At 40.3% G+C, this 22,294-nt stretch overlaps 2 protein-coding genes across 2 annotated transcripts; one reads left to right on the top strand and one right to left on the bottom strand.

The window, feature by feature from the left end:
* The first annotated feature begins 208 nt into the window (after positions 1–208).
* nudt17 (nudix (nucleoside diphosphate linked moiety X)-type motif 17) lies at positions 209–5,645 on the top strand. The gene is made up of 8 exons (XM_062991692.1): positions 209–344; positions 425–541; positions 2,625–2,808; positions 3,251–3,276; positions 4,040–4,135; positions 4,350–4,448; positions 4,531–4,667; positions 5,100–5,645. Exons 1-8 carry the CDS (start codon positions 270–272, stop codon positions 5,260–5,262), a joined length of 897 nt encoding a protein of 298 aa, XP_062847762.1. The 5' UTR covers positions 209–269; the 3' UTR covers positions 5,263–5,645.
* Positions 5,646–8,518: 2,873 nt separating this feature from the next.
* On the bottom strand, positions 8,519–20,503 carry LOC134310042 (mucin-17). Its single transcript, XM_062991558.1, has 7 exons — positions 20,485–20,503; positions 20,127–20,299; positions 19,032–19,096; positions 18,792–18,931; positions 17,316–17,818; positions 15,153–15,290; positions 8,519–9,461 (listed from the first exon to the last, which is right to left on the bottom strand). The coding sequence occupies exons 1-7, from the start codon at positions 20,501–20,503 to the stop codon at positions 9,402–9,404; spliced, it is 1,098 nt and encodes a 365-aa protein (XP_062847628.1). The 3' UTR covers positions 8,519–9,401.
* Positions 20,504–22,294: the final 1,791 nt, after the last annotated feature.

Genomic DNA, 22,294 nt, shown 5'->3' with positions numbered 1-22,294 from the left:
AGCTCTAAAAGTTGCCAACCAGCACAAACAAACCTGATCATAAGTGACTTTTATTTTGAAAAGCATTCGGATATTTTGGCGAAGAACTTTAAACCTCTGCTAAAACTTGTTTGTTTTTATATTCTTAGCCAGCTATAGTTAATAGTTATAGTCAGTTTAGATCATTTTTTATTAATATTAGCAGTTTTATGTGGTTTGTGGGCTGTTTATTAGACGCTAATCGTGTTATCGTCAGGGATTGTTTCTGTTAAGCTAATGCTAACAGGCTAATGGAGAAGGTGCGGAAGGTTCTGGTTCATTTATCCAGAGATGACGCGGTGCCGCAGTGCGCTCGGTTTGTACAGGTCAGAACTCTTATAATTAATTTTAATCACTAAATGCACATATAAAAATACCATTAATGTGTGCGGTGTTCTCGTTTTAGAGCATTACTCGACACTTGAACGGGAATTCTGAGGACCAGGCGACGGTCACGTGTTCCCTGGAGAATAACCGCTTCATACTGTGTGAGGGGAATCGGGAAGGGGGCGTGACTCTTCAGGTTCGATTACGTCACTCCCTATACGTCATAAGCACCGCATTGCGTCACTATTTATGATTTAGTTATACTTATTTACATTTATATTTACTTTTATCCATTGAGACTCACAGTTGTCACCATGTGCAGTCCAAGCAATTGAGGGTTTAAGGGCCTTGCTCAAGGGCCCAACAGTGGCAGCTTGGTCATAATGGGGCTTGAACCAACATCCTTCTGATTACTTATCCTATACCCTGCTACTACTTTTTTTACTTTTATGGTGTAGTTTTTAATGACAGAATTACATAAAAGTAAAAGATTAGGGCGGCACGATGGCTCGGTGGGTAGCACCGTCACCTCACAGCATGAAGGTCCTGGGTTCGTTTCCCAGGCTGGGCGGTCTGCGGAGTTTGCATGTTCTCCCCGTGTCTGCGTGGGTTTCCTCCGGGAGCTCCGGTTTCCTCCCACAGTCCAAACACATTCAGTCAGGTTAATTGGAAACACTGAATTGCCCTATAGGTGAATGAGTGTGTGTGTGTCTGCCCTGCGATGGACTGGCACCCCGTCCAGGGTGTTACTGTGTGCCTTGCGCCCATTGAAAAGCTGGGACAGGCTCCAGCACCCCCCTGCGCCCCTTATTGGATAAGCGGTTAAGAAAGTGAGTGAGTGAGTAAAAGATTAATTAATAATGTAGTTATAAATAATAGTTACATTTATTTTTTGAATTAACAGCCATTATTAAAAATATTGAATAATTTGTTTTAATTGTTTCATTAATTAATTTTATTTTTAAACTGTTTATTTTGTCGACCACTGGGACAGTAGTACCTCAGAGGTTAAGGTACTGAACTAGTAAGCGGAAGGTTGCTCGTTTAAGTCCCACCATAGCTGAATTACCACTGTTGGGCCCCTGAGCAAGGCCCTTAACCCTCAATTGCTCAAACTGTATTCAATCATAATTATAAGTCGTTTCGGATAAAAGTGCCTCAAATGTAAACATGAGCATATGGAGTTAAAAAGCATTAATTAAAACAGTAGTTACTTTAATATTATTTTATATATTTAACCCATAGTTAATTAACTAAATGTAATATTATATAAAATGCACAATACAAACAAATTGAAAGATACAAGAAGAAAAGTACTTGTCAAAGTAGCATAATATGTCCACTAGATGGTGAAAGATCTATAATTATTTTCAGTTTTGCGTAGTAAAATGTTCTTTTTAAGACTCAAAACTGCAGCTATTTTGCTTGCACAGTCTGATTCTTTGGTGGATCCTCCTTTTATACCCCAGTCATGATTCCCTCACCTGTTATTAACTCACCTGCTTATTGTGAAAGGTTTCAAAACGGTGAAACCTGAATATTACGACTTTTCTCTTTTATGATGCACATGTCCCAAATTATTGAGTGTGTTGCAGGCATCAAATTCAAAATTTGTTTATATTTAAAAGTACAATTAAGTTGTTCAGTCAAAACATTAAGTAATTTCATTGCACTTTTGTCTCTTAAATCACAGATTCTTGCATTTATTACATTTTACAAACTGTCCCAAGTTTTCCTGACATGGGGTTTGTATATTAGACTTCGGTCCATCCAGCCTTGTTTATTTATTTTGTTATTAACCCCTTTTTTTATCTCCATCAGCTACTACCATTCTAAATTTGATACTCAAATCTGACATCAGTGTAGGTGGCTCATAAATTTAACATCAATAATGTATATATTGTATATATGTATCTGCTATACTTATGTACTCTATTTATACTCATTCTTTACTCATTCATTTAGCCACTTTTATTCACATTTCATCACTCTGTAATTATATACTAGTCTATACTCTGTACAATCAGCTTTATCTGTTTAATATACTTTACCTTGTGTCTCCTTTCATTTCATTTTACTGACTGTAATAAATGTAAATAATCTCTATCTTACACTTCTGGTTAGATGCTGCTGCATTTCTGTGGCTCTGTTCTAGTATTCTGCACAATGACAATAAAGTTAAATCTAATCTGATCTGATTTAATCTAATCTAAAATGCTGATTATTTTGAAGGTGTCTGGACATTGAATTTAAACTGAATTTAAACTTTCTGCCTCTAGGCGGCGCCGTTCTGTCCCATCAAATTGCTCTCTCCCTCAGAGGAGGCCTCCATACCCCCTCATACCCTGAATCGAGGGGTGGACTTGGGTGTGGCCGTCCTGCTGCAGTCAGCCAATCATAAACTGTTGCTGACCAGGCGTGCTTCGTCTCTCAGGATCTTTCCGAATGTTTGGGTTCCGCCCGGTGAGTCCAGAGTTCTGCACACACTGTCGAGACGGTGCCTCTGGTTTATTTATTTATTAATTTAATTAAGTGGCCTATTTCTATTATACTGACTAAACTGTAGCTTTAAGAGAGAACATTTATTAGATAGATAGATAGATATATAGATAGATAGATAGATAGATAGATAGATAGATAGATAGATAGATAGATAGATAGATAGATAGATAGATAGATAGATAGATAGATAGATAGATATTATACATTAGCAGTTGTATTAGACATATATTAATAAAGGCTTATATACACACTCCACACCACAGCCTCACCCCCACACCAGCTCACTCTGTACTCTGCCCATTAATATACGTACTTAAACTGCAATATAGGACGTCTATATAATTCACCAGGACTGTTATAATTGGCAGGACGTTTAGCTAAACGTCGTTCTTTTATTCCTCAGGTGGTCACGTGGAACTGGATGAAAAGGTAACATCTAACATCTAAGCAATCTTTTTATATACATACAGAAACAGGCTCCTATAAAGTTTTATTTTATAAAATACATTTTACTTTACATGACTACCACTGCTAATAATAATAATCTAATGGGTAGCACTGTCGCCTCACAGCAAGAAGGTCCTGGGTTTGACTCCCATTTTCCTCCCACAGTCAGAAGACATGGTGTATTTATATATATATATATAATTTTTTTGCTTCTATTTTTACTTATTGTATGTGTAAGCACCGTTGGCTTGCTACTCAATTTCGTTGTACACTGTGCAATGACAATAAAGGCATTTTATCTTATCTTATCTTATCTTATCTTAATCTTATCTTATCTTATCTTAATCTTATCTTATCTTATCTTATCTTATCTTATCTTATCTTGTCTTATCTTATCTATGCAACCCAGGTGATAAAACTGGAGATAATAAAACTGTCCTAGATGTGAATGTGTGTGTGTTTGGCCTGTGATGGACTGGTGACCTGTCCGGGTTGACCCTATCGTGAATCTGACCCACCGAGACCCTGAATGGAAACTTGCTTTTCTTCTCACTACTTTAGTAGTAGCAGTGGTAGTTCTGCTGTTCCCCTGGACCCCTGAGCAAGGCCCTTAACCTTTAGTTGCGGGAATTGTATTGGATCACAACTGTAAGTCGCTCTGGATAAAAGCGTCTGCTAAATGCGTTGAATGTAAATGTAATTATTTTACCGTACGCTCTCGTTCTTGTTGCTTGTGTTGCGTCAGCTGTTGGATGCAGGCCTGAGGGAGCTCAGGGAGGAGACTGGAATTAAAATCGACCCAGAAGACATCCTGTCCTCTGCGTTGCTGGGCCTGTGGGAGGTGAGTTCATACTGATCACTGAGGGCTAAAGTTTACAGCTAGAGGGCCAAGAATCAAGGTCACGCCGCTGTTGCTGTCTTCATATCCCAGCTGTTGAAAACGAAGATAAAATGTTACCAGTGCTTCCCTGGATAAACAGGATAAACAAAGAATGCATTTCATATTCATTTTAATATAATTCTCCTGTTGATGTTTTGTTGTGTTTGTGCCGCAGTCCGTGTACCCGCCCCTGCTGTCCCGAGGACTGCCGCAGAGACATCACATCGTCACCTACATGCTGCTCTCCACTCACCTCACACACCTGCAGCTACAGGTGAGCCTGAGCCACAAACAGATCGAGGAATCTTGTGTCCATTATATTTACTGGCAACCGGCTTAAATCTTTGCCTCTTCAGTCCAGTCTGCGGCCCGAACCCGCCGAGGTGAGTGCGTGCGTGTGGGTGGATGCAGATCTGGTCAGGACGATCGTATCTGCTGTGGATGGAGAGGAAGAGTCTCCTAACGTACCTGCTGATGTTCCTCAGACCGTTAGGTACGTACACTTTCTCAGGTTGCATTTCTTGATGCAGCGGCGGACTGTGTTAAGTGGCAATGGTTTTCTGAAGTACCACCAAGCCTAATTAACTTCTGAAGGCTCGGGAGTCATGCTACATTAGAAAGGTTTCCTGCTTTACCCTTCACAACCTGATATTACTCCGGATTTACTAAATCTGTCCACAATATCATGTACGGTAGGTGGTAAAATACCTACATTATATGTGTTCTTGCATTGAGAAATGTTTTTCTAACTGATTGACAGTTCCCTCATGAAGTTTGGCTCAAAGTTGTAAGTCTTTGGTGAGCCTTTTGTACCCGATCACAAGTTGGATGCGTAGAATTAATATTATTTATTAATATTATTTACTTATTGACAAGGAATGTGTATAAACCACATGATGCCTTTGTTGTTTTGTGTGTTTGGTAGTGTTACCGAGGTGTCTCTTGATGGGAAGCTGACTGAATCCACACTACCTCTATCAGTGTTTTGTAACCGGGCTCCAGCGGAGGGCGAGGACGTGGAACGGGTCAGCACTGGAACTAAATACGCCCTACAACTCTGGCTTAACACCCTGGAGGATCATTTCTAATAACATTTTTAATCATTACCACCACTGATCATCTGCATATGAGCCAAAATGTGTGTTTTTATCAACACAACCTCCCAAAACTGTGCAGGGAAGTGGCTGTTTCATCACAGTCGTGCATGTGATGGTTAGGGAAGCATTAAACGTCGGGCTGATGGAGGTTCCTCGTAGTTCACGTGTTGAATGCAGCAGATCTGATCGGATCAGAGGGTCCAAGTAGGGTCGAGTTATGAGCGTCCGTCTAATTTCTTTTGTGCGTTCTCTATTGTCGATGTTGGTGAATGACATAAAGGGGGATTTGTGTTACCCTGTATTCATACCCCATTTAAACAGATAGTCACCTTTCAGGTTTACCTAATAGGAAATAAAATATTCACTGGAACACACTTCAGTTAGTTTGTTAAAATTCATTTTTGTTTAAAGTTAAGAGTAAAATTATATTCATTAACCACACAGACGTGACATTTTTTTTGAAATTTTTACCCATTTTAATCAAGAGTGTCCGTGACTTCGAACCTGCGTGTAAATAAATATTATTTAGGAGAACGATGCACTTCGGTTAGAACACACACTGTCTGATTTCAGCATGGTGGGTAGCGCTGTGGCTTCAAAGCACGAAGGGCCTGGGTTTGATTCTTGTGCTGGATGACAAGGATCGTTTCTGTGTGGAGTTTGCATGTTCTCCCCGTGTCTGTGGGTTTCTTCTGGGAGACATGCAGGTCAATTGAAGATACTACAATTGCAAGTGTGAGTGATTGTGTGGGTTTGTGTGAATGTGTTTGTGTGAATGTTTGTGTGTGTGTGTGTGAATTTAGTGTGTGTGTGATTTTTTTGTCTGTGAATGTGTGTGTGTGAATGTCTGTGTGGCTGTGTGTCTGAATGTGTGTGTGCATGTGTGTGTTTGTGTGAATGCTTAAATGTTTGGGGTGTGTGTGTTAATGTGTGTGTGTGAATTTTGTGTATATGGCTGTGTGTAAATATGAATGCGTGCGTGTGTGAGTTTTTATGTTTGAATGTGTGTGTGTGTGTGAATGTCTGTGTCTGAATGTGTGTGTGCATGTGTGTGTGTCTGTGTGAATGCTTAAATGTTTGGGGTGTGTGTGTGGCTGTGTGTGTGTGTGTGTGTGAATGCTTAAATGTTTGGTGTGTGTATGTCTAAATGTGTTTGTGAATGTGTGTGAATCTGTTTGTGTGTGTGTGTGAAGTGTGTGTGAGTTTGTGCATGTGTGTATATGTTTATGTGTTTGTGTGATTGTTTGGTGTGTGTTTGTGTAAATGTGTGTGTATGTGAATGTGTGTGAATCTGTTTGTGTGTGTGTGTGAAGTGTGTGTGAGTTTGTGCATGTGTGTATATGTTTATGTGTTTGTGTGATTGTTTGGTGTGTGTTTGTGTAAATGTGTGTGTATGTGAATGTGTGTGAATCTGTTTGTGTGTGTGTGTGAAGTGTGTGTGAGTTTGTGCATGTGTGTATGTGTTTATGTGTTTGTGTGATTGTTTGGTGTGTGTATGTCTAAATGTGTTTGTGAATGTGTGTGAATCTGTTTGTGTGTGTGTGTGAAGTGTGTGTGAGTTTGTGCATGTGTGTATATGTTTATGTGTTTGTGTGATTGTTTGGTGTGTGTTTGTGTAAATGTGTGTGTATGTGAATGTGTGTGAATCTGTTTGTGTGTGTGTGTGAAGTGTGTGTGAGTTTGTGCATGTGTGTATAATCTGTCTCGCGTGTGTTGATTGTTTGGTGTGTGTTTGTGTAAATGTGTGTGTATGTGAATGTGTGTGAATCTGTTTGTGTGTGTGTGTGAAGTGTGTGTGAGTTTGTGCATGTGTGTATATGTTTATGTGTTTGTGTGATTGTTTGGTGTGTGTTTGTGTAAATGTGTGTGTATGTGAATGTGTGTGAATCTGTTTGTGTGTGTGTGTGAAGTGTGTGTGAGTTTGTGCATGTGTGTATGTGTTTATGTGTTTGTGTGATTGTTTGGTGTGTGTTTGTGTAAATGTGTGTGTATGTGAATGTGTATGAATCTGTTTGTGTGTGTGTGTGAAGTGTGTGTGAGTTTGTGCATGTGTGTATATGTTTATGTGTTTGTGTGATTGTTTGGTGTGTGTTTGTGTAAATGTGTGTGTATGTGAATGTGTGTGAATCTGTTTGTGTGTGTGTGTGAAGTGTGTGTGAGTTTGTGCATGTGTGTATATGTTTATGTGTTTGTGTGATTGTTTGGTGTGTGTTTGTGTAAATGTGTGTGTATGTGAATGTTTGTATGTGTGAATTTTGTGTTTGTAAATGTGTGTGTGTGTATAAATGTGTGTTTGTAAATGTGTTTGTGTGTAAATGTGTGTGTGTGTGTGTGTGTATAAATGTGTGTTTGTAAATGTGTTTGTGTGTAAATGTGTGTGTGTGTGTATAAATGTGTGTTTGTAAATGTGTTTGTGTGTAAATGTGTGTGTGTGTGTGTGTGTATAAATGTGTGTTTGTAAATGTGTTTGTGTGTAAATGTGTGTGTGTGTGTATAAATGTGTGTTTGTAAATGTGTAAATGTGTGTGTGTGTATAAATGTGTGTTTGTAAATGTGTTTGTGTGTAAATGTGTGTGTGTGTGTATAAATGTGTTTGTAAATGTGTTTGTGTGTAAATGTGTGTGTGTGTGTATAAATGTGTTTGTAAATGTGTTTGTGTGTAAATGTGTGTGTGTGTGTATAAATGTGTGTTTGTAAATGTGTTTGTGTGTGAATGTGTGTATGTGTTTGTGTGTAAATGTGTGTGTGTGTGTTTGCCCTGTGATGGACGGGCCACCTGTCCAGGGTGTTTCCTGCCTTTCGCCCAGTGAATCAGATCCACAGCGACCCTGACCAGGATAAACTGGTGGTTAATGACTGAATGAATGAATGAATGAATGAATGAACTGTCCATGCTAATGAACGGTTTCATCATGTCTGCTTGTGTTCTCTCTTTTCCTGCTCTTTGTTTTGATAACTGAAGTGGATTCACTGAGCTGGTCGCATCCACACAAAGGCGCCTTTTATGAGCACAATAGCCCCAAAACAGTGACCCTGGGGGGCCGAGGTGATACAGACACTAGTACAGGTTATTATATCTGAGACCCCCCCCCCCCCCCCCCCCCCATTCAGAATAGTTTAGTCGGAGAGGTGGACCTCCACAATTTCCCCTACATAAATGTTAGATTTTGTATTTATTTTGCTCAAACTATCCAAAATACCTGAACAATGACGAGCCATTCGGAAAAAAAATCAATTTATTCGTAAAATTAAAATCTATGCATTACATTCAGTAACCATCTGAATCTGAATCAAACTGTTACCGTCTCGTGAAATATTACAGCCGTGTGCTAAATTACAGTAAGAAAATATGACTACACTGACATTAGCTTTATATTATTGATTTGTATAAGCTAGCGTAGCGTCCCTGCGGCGTATTTGGTGTTACATGCAGTGTTGCCACTTTGGGATTTTTCCCAAGATTTGGGGATTTGGGGATTTTGCCAAGTAGTCTCGGGATTTGTAATTTACACTCCAGCAGTTTTATGGTCTGCAGTCATTAATAAGGAATGATGAAGCAGTACTACTAAATAATAACCTCTGGTTGTCGCTGGTCATTTCTACACCTACTGTACATTTACTTCTTTACTTACTTACATTTTCTTGGACGTGAGTCTCATCCGTGCATTTTACTTCTGTTTTTTGGTAATTGTGATAGATTGCAGGAATAAATCTGCGTCAATCATCGTAGTGTAAACATCGTGTGGCATCGTTTGATGACGGCGATCACAGAGATCACCCGTGAACATGGATCTCGCACACCGCCATGTAAAAAAGCAAAAGCATGGTATAGATAGACAACCGTTCAACGATGAATGGCTGCAAAATCGATGAGTTTAAACTTTTGTTGTTTTCAGTTACTTGGGGTTTTTAGTACAATCTTGGGAATTCTTAAGATGGAGAGTGGCAACACTGGTTACATGGTGTTGGCTGCCACTTTTGTAGTTGGTATATTTGATGGAACAAGGTGGTCAAACTGAGCACCTTAATGTAACGTCTGAGTTTCTGAGTAGCTTAAAAATAAATCAGGTCGTGATTTTAACTGTTTGATGTTTTAGCATTTTTAGCCACCCAGTGCAGCAGCAGCAGCATCACTTGTTCAGGCCGAAGGTTCCAGTCCTGTTTTTATGAGCTCTCTCCGAGTCTGCGTCCTGTTAAAATAAATGTTAAAGATTAATTAGAAGTACTTTTAGAGTACATTTTAAAATGCATAGATTAAAAAATATTAAAAATATATACAGTGTATCACAAAAGTGAGTACACCCCTCACATTTCTGCAGAAATTTAAGTATATCTTTTCATGGGACAACACTGACAAAATGACACTTTGACACAATGAAAAGTAGTCTGTGTGCAGCTTATATAACAGTGTAAATTTGTTCTTCCCTCAAAATAACTCAATATACAGCCATTAATGTCTAAACCACCGGCAACAAAAGTGAGTACACCCCTAAGAGACTACACCCCTAAATGTCCAAATTGAGCACTGCTTGTGATTTTCCCTCCAAAATGTCATGTGACTCGCTAGTGTTACTAGGTCTCGGGTGTGCATAGGGAGCAGGTGTGTTCAATTTAGTAGTACAGCTCTCACACTCTCTCGTACTGGTCACTGAAAGTTCCAACATGGCACCTCATGGCAAAGAACTCTCTGAGGATCTTAAAAGACGAATTGTTGCGCTACATGAAGATGGCCAAGGCTACAAGAAGATTGCCAACACCCTGAAACTGAGCTGCAGCACAGTGGCCAAGATCATCCAGCGTTTTAAAAGAGCAGGGTCCACTCAGAACAGACCTCGCGTTGGTCGTCCAAAGAAGCTGAGTGCACGTGCTCAGCGTCACATCCAACTGCTGTCTTTGAAAGATAGGCGCAGGAGTGCTGTCAGCATTGCTGCAGAGATTGAAAAGGTGGGGGGTCAGCCTGTCAGTGCTCAGACCATACGCCGCACACTACATCAAATTGGTCTGCATGGCTGTCACCCCAGAAGGAAGCCTCTTCTGAAGTCACAAGAAATCCCGCAAACAGTTTGCTGAAGACATGTCAACAAAGGACATGGATTACTGGAACCATGTCCTATGGTCTGATGAGACCAAGATTAATTTGTTTGGTTCAGATGGTCTCAAGCATGTGTGGCGGCAATCAGGTGAGGAGTACAAAGATAAGTGTGTCATGCCTACAGTCAAGCATGGTGGTGGGAATGCCATGGCCTGGGGCTGCATGAGTGCAGCAGGTGTTGGGGAGTTACATTTCATTGAGGGACACATGAACTCCAATATGTACTGTGAAATACTGAAGCAGAGCATGATCCCCTCCCTCCGGAAACTGGGTCGCAGGGCAGTGTTCCAGCATGATAATGACCCCAAACACACCTCTAAGACGACCACTGCTTTATTGAAGAGGCTGAGGGTAAAGGTGATGGACTGGCCAAGCATGTCTCCAGACCTAAACCCAATAGAACATCTTTGGGGCATCCTCAAGCGGAATGTGGAGGAGCGCAAAGTCTCGAATATCCGCCAGCTCCGTGATGTCGTCATGGAGGAGTGGAAAAGCATTCCAGTGGCAACCTGTGAAGCTCTGGTAAACTCCATGCCCAGGAGAGTTAAGGCAGTTCTGGGAAATAATGGTGGCCACACAAAATATTGACACTTCAGGAACTTTCACTAAGGGGTGTACTCACTTTTGTTGCCGGTGGTTTAGACATTAATGGCTGTATATTGAGTTATTTTGAGGGAAGAATAAATTTACACTGTTATTGAAGCTGCACACAGACTACTTTTCATTGTGTCAAAGTGTCATTTTGTCAGTGTTGTCCCATGAAAAGATATACTTAAATATCTGCAGAAATGTGAGGGGTGTACTCACTTTTGTGATACACTGTACATAATATGACTTTATGTACAACATAATAATAATCATCATCATCTTTATTTATGTAGCACCTTTCCTACAGCTGTAGCTCAAAGTGCTTTACAAAACCGCACAAAAATGGCACAAATACAATTCAAGTAAAAGAATAAAAAGTAAAGAATCACATAACAAATGCTTAATTAGAATTAAATTAATTAATGAAAGTAAGCTATAAATCAGGGGTGCCCAATATGTCAGCAACCTCAGTCAGCAAGCTCCAAAATCCAGCAGAGGCGCTTGACTTCACATGAACGTCAGATTGTAGGTTAAAATTTCTCAGTCAGCTTCTTCCACGTATGAACGAAACAGCGTTTTTGGTTTCTTTGTGTTTGGTTGCGCTCTCATCTTCACAAACAGTGCAGGTTACAAAAGGAAAAATGCAAAAATGGTGCAAACTGGCTACTGATGAATGAAAACTTTCTAGATTTGCGGTGCTTTATGCGGGCTGAGGCGTAGCAAATTAAAGAAATAGCGTCAATCACGTTGACCTGTTTGAATGAGACACGATCTACCAGCGTGCACTGTGTGATCGACTGGTAGATTGCGTCTCATTCAAACAGGTCAACGTGATTGACATGAAATTTGGCCGCTGTTTCTTTAATTTGCGGTTTGTTGCTACGCCTCAGCCCACCTAAAGCAGCGCTAATCTAGAACTTTTTCATTCATCAGTAGCCAGTTTGCTCCTTAATTGACGTGTGTTAAACTCAAAAATATTGGTAGATGGTTTTAAGAAAACAGCCTTTCTAACCTCTATGTCAACTTGAAGCTAGCAGCTACAGGGGTTGGACAAAATAACTGAAACACCTGGTTTTAGACCACAATAATGTATTAGTATGGTGTAGGGCCTCCTTTTGCGGCCAATACAGCGTCAATTCGTCTTGGAAATGACATATACAAGTCCTGCACAGTGGTCAGAGGGATTTTAAGCCATTCTTCTTGCAGGATAGTGGCCAGGTCACTACGTGATGCTGGTGGAGGAAAACGTTTCCTGACTCGCTTCTCCAAAACACCCCAAAGTGGCTCAATAATATTTAGATCTGGTGACTGTGCAGGCCATGGGAGATGTTCAACTTCACTTTCATGTTCATCAAACCAATCTTTCACCAGTCTTGCTGTGTGTATTGGTGCATTGTCATCCTGATACACGGCACCGCCATTGGATGCACATGGTCCTCCAGAATGGTTCGGTAGTCCTTGGCAGTGACGCGCCCATCTAGCACAAGTATTGGGCCAAGGGAATGCCATGATATGGCAGCCCAAACCATCACTGATCCACCCCCATGCTTCACTCTGGGCATGCAACAGTCTGGGTGGTACGCTTCTTTGGGGCTTCTCCACACCGTAACTCTCCCGGATGTGGGGAAAACAGTAAAGGTGGACTCATCAGAGAACAATACATGTTTCACATTGTCCACAGCCCAAGATTTGCGCTCCTTGCACCATTGAAACCGACGTTTGGCATTGGCACGAGTGACCAAAGGTTTGGATATAGCAGCCCGGCCGTGTATATCGACCCTGTGGAGCTCCCGACGGACAGTTCTGGTGGAAACAGGAGAGTTGAGGTGCACATTTAATTCTGCCGTGATTTGGGCAGCCGTGGTTTTATGTTTTTTGGATACAATCCGGGTTAGCACCCGAACATCCCTTTCAGACAGCTTCCTCTTGCGTCCACAGTTAATCCTGTTGGATGTGGTTTGTCCTTCTTGGTGGTATGCTGACATTACCCTGGATACCGTGGCTCTTGATACATCACAAAGACTTGCTGTCTTGGTCACAGATGCGCCAGCAAGACGTGCACCAACAATTTGTCCTCTTTTGAACTCTGGTATGTCACCCATAATGTTGTGTGCATTGCAATATTTTGAGCAAAACTGTGCTCTTACCCTGCTAATTGAACCTTCACACTCTGCTCTTACTGGTGCAATGTGCAATTAATGAAGATTGGCCACCAGACTGGTCCAATTTAGCCATGAAACCTCCCACACTAAAATGACAGGTGTTTCAGTTATTTTGTCCAACCCCTGTAGCTATCATTTTTGTGATCATCTCAACTGTTTGGTAGAGGCTCATTAAAAATACTGTGTGCATATAATCCCAAAAAAGTCCCATTATTTTCTTGGTGAGGCCATTAAAGGGTTAAGGTACAATAAGAAAAATCATTACGGCCGCTTGGTAGAAAACATTAAGAGATGGGGAATGATGATGATCAGTGCGTGACTTCATGCATGATACAGATCCCCATATAAACCCGCCAAGTGCAGGTGAAGAGAAGCGGTCGGCTAATGTAGGTGTCGGAGGGGTTTCCTCATCTCTTTTCTTCATCATCCACCCTAACTTGCACATGAACGAATAAAAGAAGTGCAGATGCCCTTCCCCAAAATATGATTACCCATGCATCAAGGCTTGTGGGTCACTTTTATTACATGGTTATTTTTTTGACACACCACAGTAGCCAAATTGCAGCTAAAACCTGCTGAAAGGATCGGGAATGTAATATCATATCTGATATAATAACAGTCGTTTATTTCTCTGACAGTTCTCCAGAGTTTGTTGAATAAGAAAAGAAGATTTTAAAGGAGGAACGTCTGTAGTTTCTGGTCTGTCAGCTGCTGTGGAGGCTCGTTGTAGTGTGAACAGCATGTGGCCTTATTTACGGTCCATCAATGGTTCTTTTGTGTGAGGGAAGTGGAGCAAATATCTGCTGACTTCAAACTGAGTCACATCAGAATCAGAATATTTACACCTTTTAATGAAATATTTATCACACAAATGCCCTCTGATAAAATGTTAAGTGAAATAGTATTTCGATCATGAACGTTTGGCGTTCTGTTGTCTTAAAACACCTGCTGTCCTGAAGGTTTTGAATCCTAATCTTTTTTTTATTCCTAATCTCTTTGGACAGGATTTTGTTTGTGTTCTTGTTTAGGGAAACAAGATGCTGGACGTATGAAGGCGGGGTTATTTTTTCACGTACATCGTGCCGCGTCGGTCCCGATCTGACGACGGGGCAGCGTGAGGTCTGAGAAAGCATCGGCTCCAGAGCGTTTTTTAGGAAAGGGAAGCACCGAGCGGGAGTCGAGTTTCCCACGCCTCAGGTTTCCCTGTCGGAGCCTCCTGGGCACAATGGGAGGCCTGTACAGGTGGGTTGGAAAGGGGGCCTGTGGCTGCTTTACCTGAATGAGGGTAGAGATGTGGGGGGTGCACGGCTCATGGCTGCGTCCTCTTTTACCTCCGTATCTAATTACTAAAAGAACCGGTGCAGTGGAACCTCCGTTCTCGATCGTATTCTGGGTTCTCTACCAACTAACCGCACTTTATTGGAACACATACGACCAGGAGGGGCGTCCCACAGACCCAGACCCTGCACCACAACTACTGACCGAAGGATGACTGGGTCAGTATGTCCCAGTTTTTTTTGTTTTTAATGGTGTAAAACCCCACCATTCATCCACAACTTTACTCGAACATCTGAGTATTTGTTCTTATAAGTTTTTTATATAAAAAAAATGACTCGGTGCTCATACATTGCCCCAGAATTGGGACCAAACCACATGGTCCATCCCAACCCAGTCCATCCCAACCCAGAGTCACGTGATCAGCCTCACGTTCACAGGTCCAAAAAGATCAGTGATTTAACAGATCCCAAAAAGAAACCAGTGAGAACGACAAATGAACTGAAAAATAACTCATTGCAAAGTTTTAAGGTATCATGCCTTCTTCTCGGGAGCGTAGGATGACGTAAAATGCGTCTATATAGAGAGATCACTAGGTAATCATGAGCTCGGTTATAGTTTTATTTATTTTATTATTAAAGACTCTGTGGCCCCGTGTTTGTGTATTTTTTACACTATCTGACCCCCAACAAGAAAACTTTGGTCAACAAACCAGCTGTATCCTCTGAGCTAGACCCCTGAGGTGTAGATGTTGCTCGACTTACCGCTGACTTGCCGTTGTGCGAGTCGAACGTGCTCTGAGTGGAGTACATGGGAATGTCGGGGTTATAATAGCTTATAGGCTCCGGATCGGACACGTTCATGAAGCCACGCTGTCTCCCCCAACAGCACCAACACAGCAGCTGTGAGGAGGAGCAACTTTATTTTATATATATTACGATTTAACAACAACAGCTTGTCAGAACAGTCATGTTTATTAAAAACACACGTCAGAACAAACAAGTATTAAAAAAAAAACGGCGTTAAAATATCACATATGTGCTAATAATGTAAAGAAAAATGTTCATAAGTGAATACAGAAATATCACAGGAATTCTCCTTAACCTTAGTTACCTGGATTACTTTATTAATTACCTTAATTAATTAATTACATTGTGCTCTGAGCTTCATGCATTTAATGATAGACTTTCTGCCCCAACTAATCACTTATTTCTACATTCCCTTTAATGCAAATATTTGACTTGTTCTCCTAATGCTTCCTAGATGTTTTGGATCTCTGGCAAAATGTAACGCTCCCTTCGCCATGCTTCACAGATCTGTGAACAGTTCACAGCAGGTTCTGGCGTAATTGTGCCCGGTGACCTTCAGCAATGTTCTGCACTTCACCCTTTGTGATGGTTTTCTCTCCTCTTCTCCTCTCTTGTCTCTTATTAACCCATAACAGTTCAGTGTGGACACATTAACACAGGCTTTCCTGCATCATGCATCTCTACACGTTTCTATTTTAATGCTCTCTGAAATTCTCATACGCTATATGGTCAAAAGTATTCGGACGCCTGACCGTGAGCTTGTTGGACACAAACGGAATCAAAACAGAGCGACATCTATGTGATCTGTCCAGCTAGAACAACAGCCGCTCTTCTGAGGAGCTTCTCCTATTCAGTCAAAAGATGAGAGCATTTGTACGGCTGGGCGCTGATTGATCAACTGATGTTCCAGGACACTGGAGTTTGTATATATACTGTATATATACACCGATCAGCCATAACATTAAATCCTTCTTTCTACACTCACTGTCCATTTTATCAGCTCCATGGAGTTTTTAAACACCTCACTGTCACTGCTGGACTGAGAATAGTCCACCAACCAAAAACATCCAGCCAACAGCGCCCCGTGGGCAGCGTCCTGTGAGCACTGATGAAGGTCTAGAAGATGAGCGACTCAAACAGCAGCAATAGATGAGCGATCGTCTCTGACTTTACATCTACAAGGTGGACCGACTAGGTAGGAGTGTCTAATAGAGTGGACAGTGAGTGGACACGGTATTTAAAACCTCCAGCAGCGCTGCTGTGTCTGATCCACTCATACCAGCACAACACACACTAACACACCACCACCATGTCAGTGTCACTGCAGTGCTGAGAATCATCCACCACCTAAATAATACCTGCTCTGTGGGGGTCCTGTGGGGGTCCTGACCATTGAAGAACAGAGTGGAAGCAGACTAAAAAGGTATGTAGAGAAATAGAGGGACTACAGTCAGTAATTGTAGAACTACAAAGTGCTTCTATATGGTACGTGGAGCTGATAAAATGGACAGTGAGAGTAGAAACAAGGGGGTGGTTTTAATGTTATGGCTCATCGGTGTATATCTGTATCTGTATCTATATCTATCTGTCTATCTGTCTGTGGGCACAGTCATGCTGGAAACAGGAAAGGACCTTCCCTAAACTGTTGCTGTAGAGTTATAATTGATTTATTGCACCTGTTAGCAACTGTCGTGGCTGAAACACATGAATTTAAAAATTAGAAGGAGCGTCCCAATACTTCAAATAGAAAATAAACTTTCTCTAACCTTTGTGAGACGTTTTTATCATAGAATTACATTAAATACAAGTGATTGTTATTAGTTCTCTGTTTCAGGCCCTAAATAAACATTATTATTATTATTATTATTATTATTATTATTGCTATTATTTTTATTATAATTATTATTATTATTATTATTATTGTTGTTGTTGTTATTTTTATTTTTTATTTTTTATTATTATTATTACTATTTTTATTATTATTATTATTATTATTATTATTATTATTATTTAATCCAGGTAATTCCAAACAGTCCAGAAACACGTGAGAAACGTTACATCTCTACACAGCTCAGGTTTCATCTCAGTGATGTGATTGAAAGTCTATCTGAGGCTCACCAGCAGGATGATGAGGAACAGGAGGAAGAAGAGTATGATGGCTGCCAGTACCAAAATGGCGATGCCCCATACTGGCACGCCTGGCACGCCTGGCTCTGAAGCTGTCGATCCCGAGCCTTCAGGTTCTGCCAGCTTGCGGGTCGCTGTTCCTGAGGCGGTGGTTGTTGTGCTGTCGCCCCCTGAAGGGCCGGGCGGACTGGTGTAGGAGGACGGGGAGGTTTCTTCGCTCGTGCTCGTACCGAGGGGTGCTGAGGTACCAGTAACGGTGGTGTCGGAGGTTGTAGGTGGATCATGTGACTCTGTAGATGTGGTGGTGGGTGTGATGGAGCCGGTACTGGTGGCTGCTGTTGTACTGGGGTGTGTATGCTGGGGTGTAGTACTGGTTACAGGGATGGTGGTGGAGGTGGGTGCAGCAGTGCTGGTGTGTAGATTGATTTCATTGGAATGAAAGGACTCAGGAATGTTGTCGAGGGGAGGAAATGTGATCGGGACGGGTTCTAATTCTGTACGAGAAGGAAAAGTCATAAAGATACAGATATTATAGTATCATTTTATTTACATAATATTCTACAGTTATCTGAGATGCACCATGTGACCAGAAGTACGAGGAAAGTGTATGTGTACTGATTCTAATGATCTACGTATATTATTGCTTCTATTGTATATATTTATACCTATATTTTATATTTATACTTATATATTTGTAAATGTTGTTTATAAGAATATATATATATATATCTTACTGCTCCTTGTTTTAATCCATGTTATATTGTCAGATGCACCTTTTTTTGTCTATATTGTCTCTGTCTATTTGTCTGTCTGTCTATCTGTCCGTCTGTTTTTCTATCTGTCTGTCTGTCTGTCTATCTATCTGTCTGTCTGTCTGTCTGCTGTCTGTCTGTCTATCTATCTCTGTCTGTCTGTTTATCTATCGATTTATCTATCTGTCTGTCTGTCTGTCTGTTTCAGCCTCAGCTGTTGCTAAAATTGCATAAAATGAACTCGGTCATCTAACAGCACTAACAAAATGATTACAAGTGTCACTTAAACTGATATAAAGCACACCAACACTGGCCTCTGCATCTTATTTCTTTAAAAGCATTCACTATATGGACACTAAATTCTGTTGTGCCACAAAAAAACAATGGATTTAATGGTGCTCTCAATAAACTGACCCTTATTTCTACTTTCTCTTTTTAAAATTTTACCTTGATTGGTTTTGACGTCTTTTTTCTTTATATAAGTTTTCTAACAACCTCTGCAGCATTTTAGAACCAGGTGTATTTACACTGACATTATACTGAGACACCTTAATTCTTACAATACTTGTGAGACACTGTATATAATATACAGTATAATCTATATATATATATAATCTGAGTTTAAACAGTCCCGTCTTGAGCACTTCCATCACTCATTTCCTGTTATGCTGCATTAAATATCATGATAAAAACACCACAGTGATGTGATGGTTACCTGCGGTGTAGTTGAGGTTCAGATCCAGCATCCTAGAAGGATGTTGCTGATAATTAGTGATGAAAACGTTTTTCAGTGCCTCTGAATTTGCTTGTTTTTTACTGAACAGCAGCGTAGATCTGGCGATCACAGATCCGTTACTGAGAGGAAATAAAATTGTAGATTGTAAATCTAATTCTCTTTAATAATGAATGAATGAAACTCTATGTGTGTGTTATTGTTTACATCAAAGTTCTTTACCTGAAAGTCATCTCTGCAATCTCCTGATACTGAGCTGAAGGTGAGTAGCTGTAAGTACTGAAAAACTACAAAAACAGGTAAAAAAAATTACAGTTATAATCAGTGTAAAGATCCTTTATATTTTAAAAATATATTAACATTATTTTAATGTCCATTATGATGATCTTTATTATATTTTGGGTCACTAATAGCAAATAGTCACATTCAATTTTAAAAATGAATTTAAAAGGCAAAATTCTAGCAAATTGTATTTGCTGGCAGTAATAGGGGTTTGCAGGAACAGTTTAGGGAAGGCCCATGTCTGTGCTCCTGTGCACAACTTTAACTGACCTCCCTGGATGTAGATGGAGGAAGAATTGATGGACGATTGCAACAAAGGATCATTTAAATGGTGGGGTATTCAAACCTCAATCAAATTTAAGCTGACCACACTCCACACTTCTTGTAGAATGTTCTTTGAACAGATGAGACAAAACAGAGCTTTTTGGTAACACACATCATACACAACACAGCCCATACTGTCAAACATAATGAAGGTTCACTGATGTTTTGGGGTTGCTTTGCTGATTCTCGCAATAAATGCCCTGACTGTGTGTGTGTGAAATCATGAAATCTGAAGACTATTAAAGAATTTTGGAGTGCAATGTAGGTCCCAGTGGTCGTGGGTCCTCAGGCAGGGCAATGACCTGAAGCATATTTCAAAAAGCACCCAGGAAGAATTGAGACAAAGCGCCGGAAGGTCCAAAAATAAATCCCATCAAACAACAAAGGAAGAAATTGTGAAGACACTGGAAGAGAGATTGATTTCTGTTGTTGTTTCCAAAGGGCCTGCTACCAAATATTATACTAAGGGTGCCAATATTTTGTTCAGTCCATTTCTGGAGGTTTTTATTGTCTTTTTTCTGGAACCACTTGTGCATTTTCCAAAAGAAGGGGTCAGGGGTGCCAATAAATTTAGCCATGACAGTATAATAAACTATTATTTCACATATTATGCATTTTAAAGTACCTGTTCGGGGCCGGTGAATTATAGTGATAATTACAGTGCACACAAGTAACCATGTTCTTCTGTTATCAGAAAATAGGCCATCTTACCACATCCTCGACTTCCTGTCGTAGTGCCTTATAGTCCAGTGACTGGCGGTCCTTGAGCGAGTCGTTGTAAATGCGATTGTTGATTTTGATGCTGATGATAAAAGCCGAGAGTGAGTCTGAGGTTGTTGTGTCGACTCCAGGAGCAGCGGTGACACCGTCGGCTGAAATAACACCTACAGAGTGACAAACCCACAGAAAATATTCCATAAACATCATCATCATCATGTATGATGGCTGCAGAAGCAAATAATATTAATAATTAATATTTTAATATTATGAGAAGTGTTTCAGTCCAAAGTCTTTATGCATATAGAAACTATAGTACAATGTACAACATGTAGAAATAATCACACCTGACTCCACGATACTTCTCCCATCATACCTGTGGCAGGTAACAGGTGCTACCAGTATAGAAATCCCAGTAGTAACCAGTTTAAATGGTAGAATGTGACTCAATCTAGGAGCAAAAAATGATTCTAGGATGCGAGAACCGAATTTCCCAGGGTGCCAGGAAGTGAGAACCAAGAAGGCCAGCATGACTTACATCAATACACTTTAATTTATTTCTTTATTATTTTATATTTGACACAATAAAGGAACTTTATTTATATGTATTACAAAAACAATTGAATAAAATTATTTAAACCACAAAATATCACTTATCTTACCTGAAAATAAGACCAGTAGCTCAACGATCCAGTGTGAATGCATTTCTTCGAGGGCAATGCGCAGGAGTACGAACCTTTCAGCCTGTGAACCGCCGCTCAGCTCAGATCCGAATGAAACAGAGCTCCGGGTTCAGAGCCCCACTGTGAGGGCGAACAGTCCCCTCATTGTTTGAGCACCTGAGAAGGTCCTGCGACCAGTGGGGTGGGACGCACCTGCCTAACCAGTGCTCCACGTTCACACAGATCCTTTATTTTTAACCGATTAATTAAGATACATTCAGCTCTGCTTATGTGTTAAATGATCTATGCCCATTCAACAACAACTAGAACTGATGACTACAGGATACATTTAGAACAGGTTCATTATACCTGGGGACGTTGGATCAATTCTCAAAAAATCATATTTTTCTGTAGGTTTTCATTCAAACACATTTTGTTTAAGGAGAAAATCTACAAAAAACAGTCAGTAAGTGGATTGGCTACTCTAATATCTTCTCTAAATTGTCCCTAAATGTTTGTCTAAATAAGTCAAGGTTGATTTCAGCTTTGTGCCCAGTATTTTTGGAATGAGCTCCAGACCTACAGCAACCCTGATCAAATAAAAACAGATAGTGAAGATGAGCAAATAAATAACAGTTCTGTTTCTGTTTCAGTAATCAAACTCGTGTGCTGATGGAAAGCTGTGAAGTATTGTTGTGGCTGATCATTAGAGAGGAATACATCAACACCCACGGTGTATTTATTACATGTTTAAAATGTGATCCTTTTATGAGCAATTTTTCTATATTTTATTGACCTATTTAGCCATGTAACCACTAAAATAAACTGCACTGCTCAGTGTTACAGGAACACTTCCATCATAGCAACGCTTTATCTGTGATTCTGTTCCGTTTGCCCTAATTTCAACCAGACGTTCTGTTTGAGGGTCGTAATTAAAACAAGAGAATACAAATTGATTGTGCATGCGGTTTGTTTGTGAAGGAAACTCAGAGATACACATTAAAATACTTTTAACTGAGAGCGAGAAGAGTTTAATCACAAGACATGTGGTCTTTGTATCCTCTAAAGGGATCCCTTGAACTTCCCTCATGTTAAAACACTGAATGTGATCTCATGTCTTCTGAATGTTCTGGCCCACGTCTTAACAACAGCACTGATGGATTCTTTCAACATGTTTACAGCCTCTCTTTGAGCTCATCTGTGTCAATAAAACACTATTTTTATGTACAAAACAAATCCATCACTTGCTTTTCTAAGTTAAAGTACCAAATACTACAGCAGTGGTGTCTTAAATGTCTTAAATCCCTATGTTGTATACATTTTCATTTTAAAAATACCCCAGTAGCTAGCAAGCAAAATGTAATCTTGTTATCACAGTCTTCAGTTAATTATTATTAATATTCTGTCTGTCTGTCTGTCTGTCTGTCTGTCTGTCTGTCTGTCTGTCTGTCTGTCTGTCTGTCTGTCTGTCTGTCTATCTATCTATCTATCTATCTATCT

The sequence above is a fragment of the Trichomycterus rosablanca genome, chromosome 3 (genome assembly GCF_030014385.1).
Source record: "Trichomycterus rosablanca isolate fTriRos1 chromosome 3, fTriRos1.hap1, whole genome shotgun sequence".
Lineage (NCBI taxonomy): Eukaryota > Metazoa > Chordata > Actinopteri > Siluriformes > Trichomycteridae > Trichomycterus > Trichomycterus rosablanca.
This window is presented reverse-complemented; position numbering and strand designations above follow the sequence as displayed.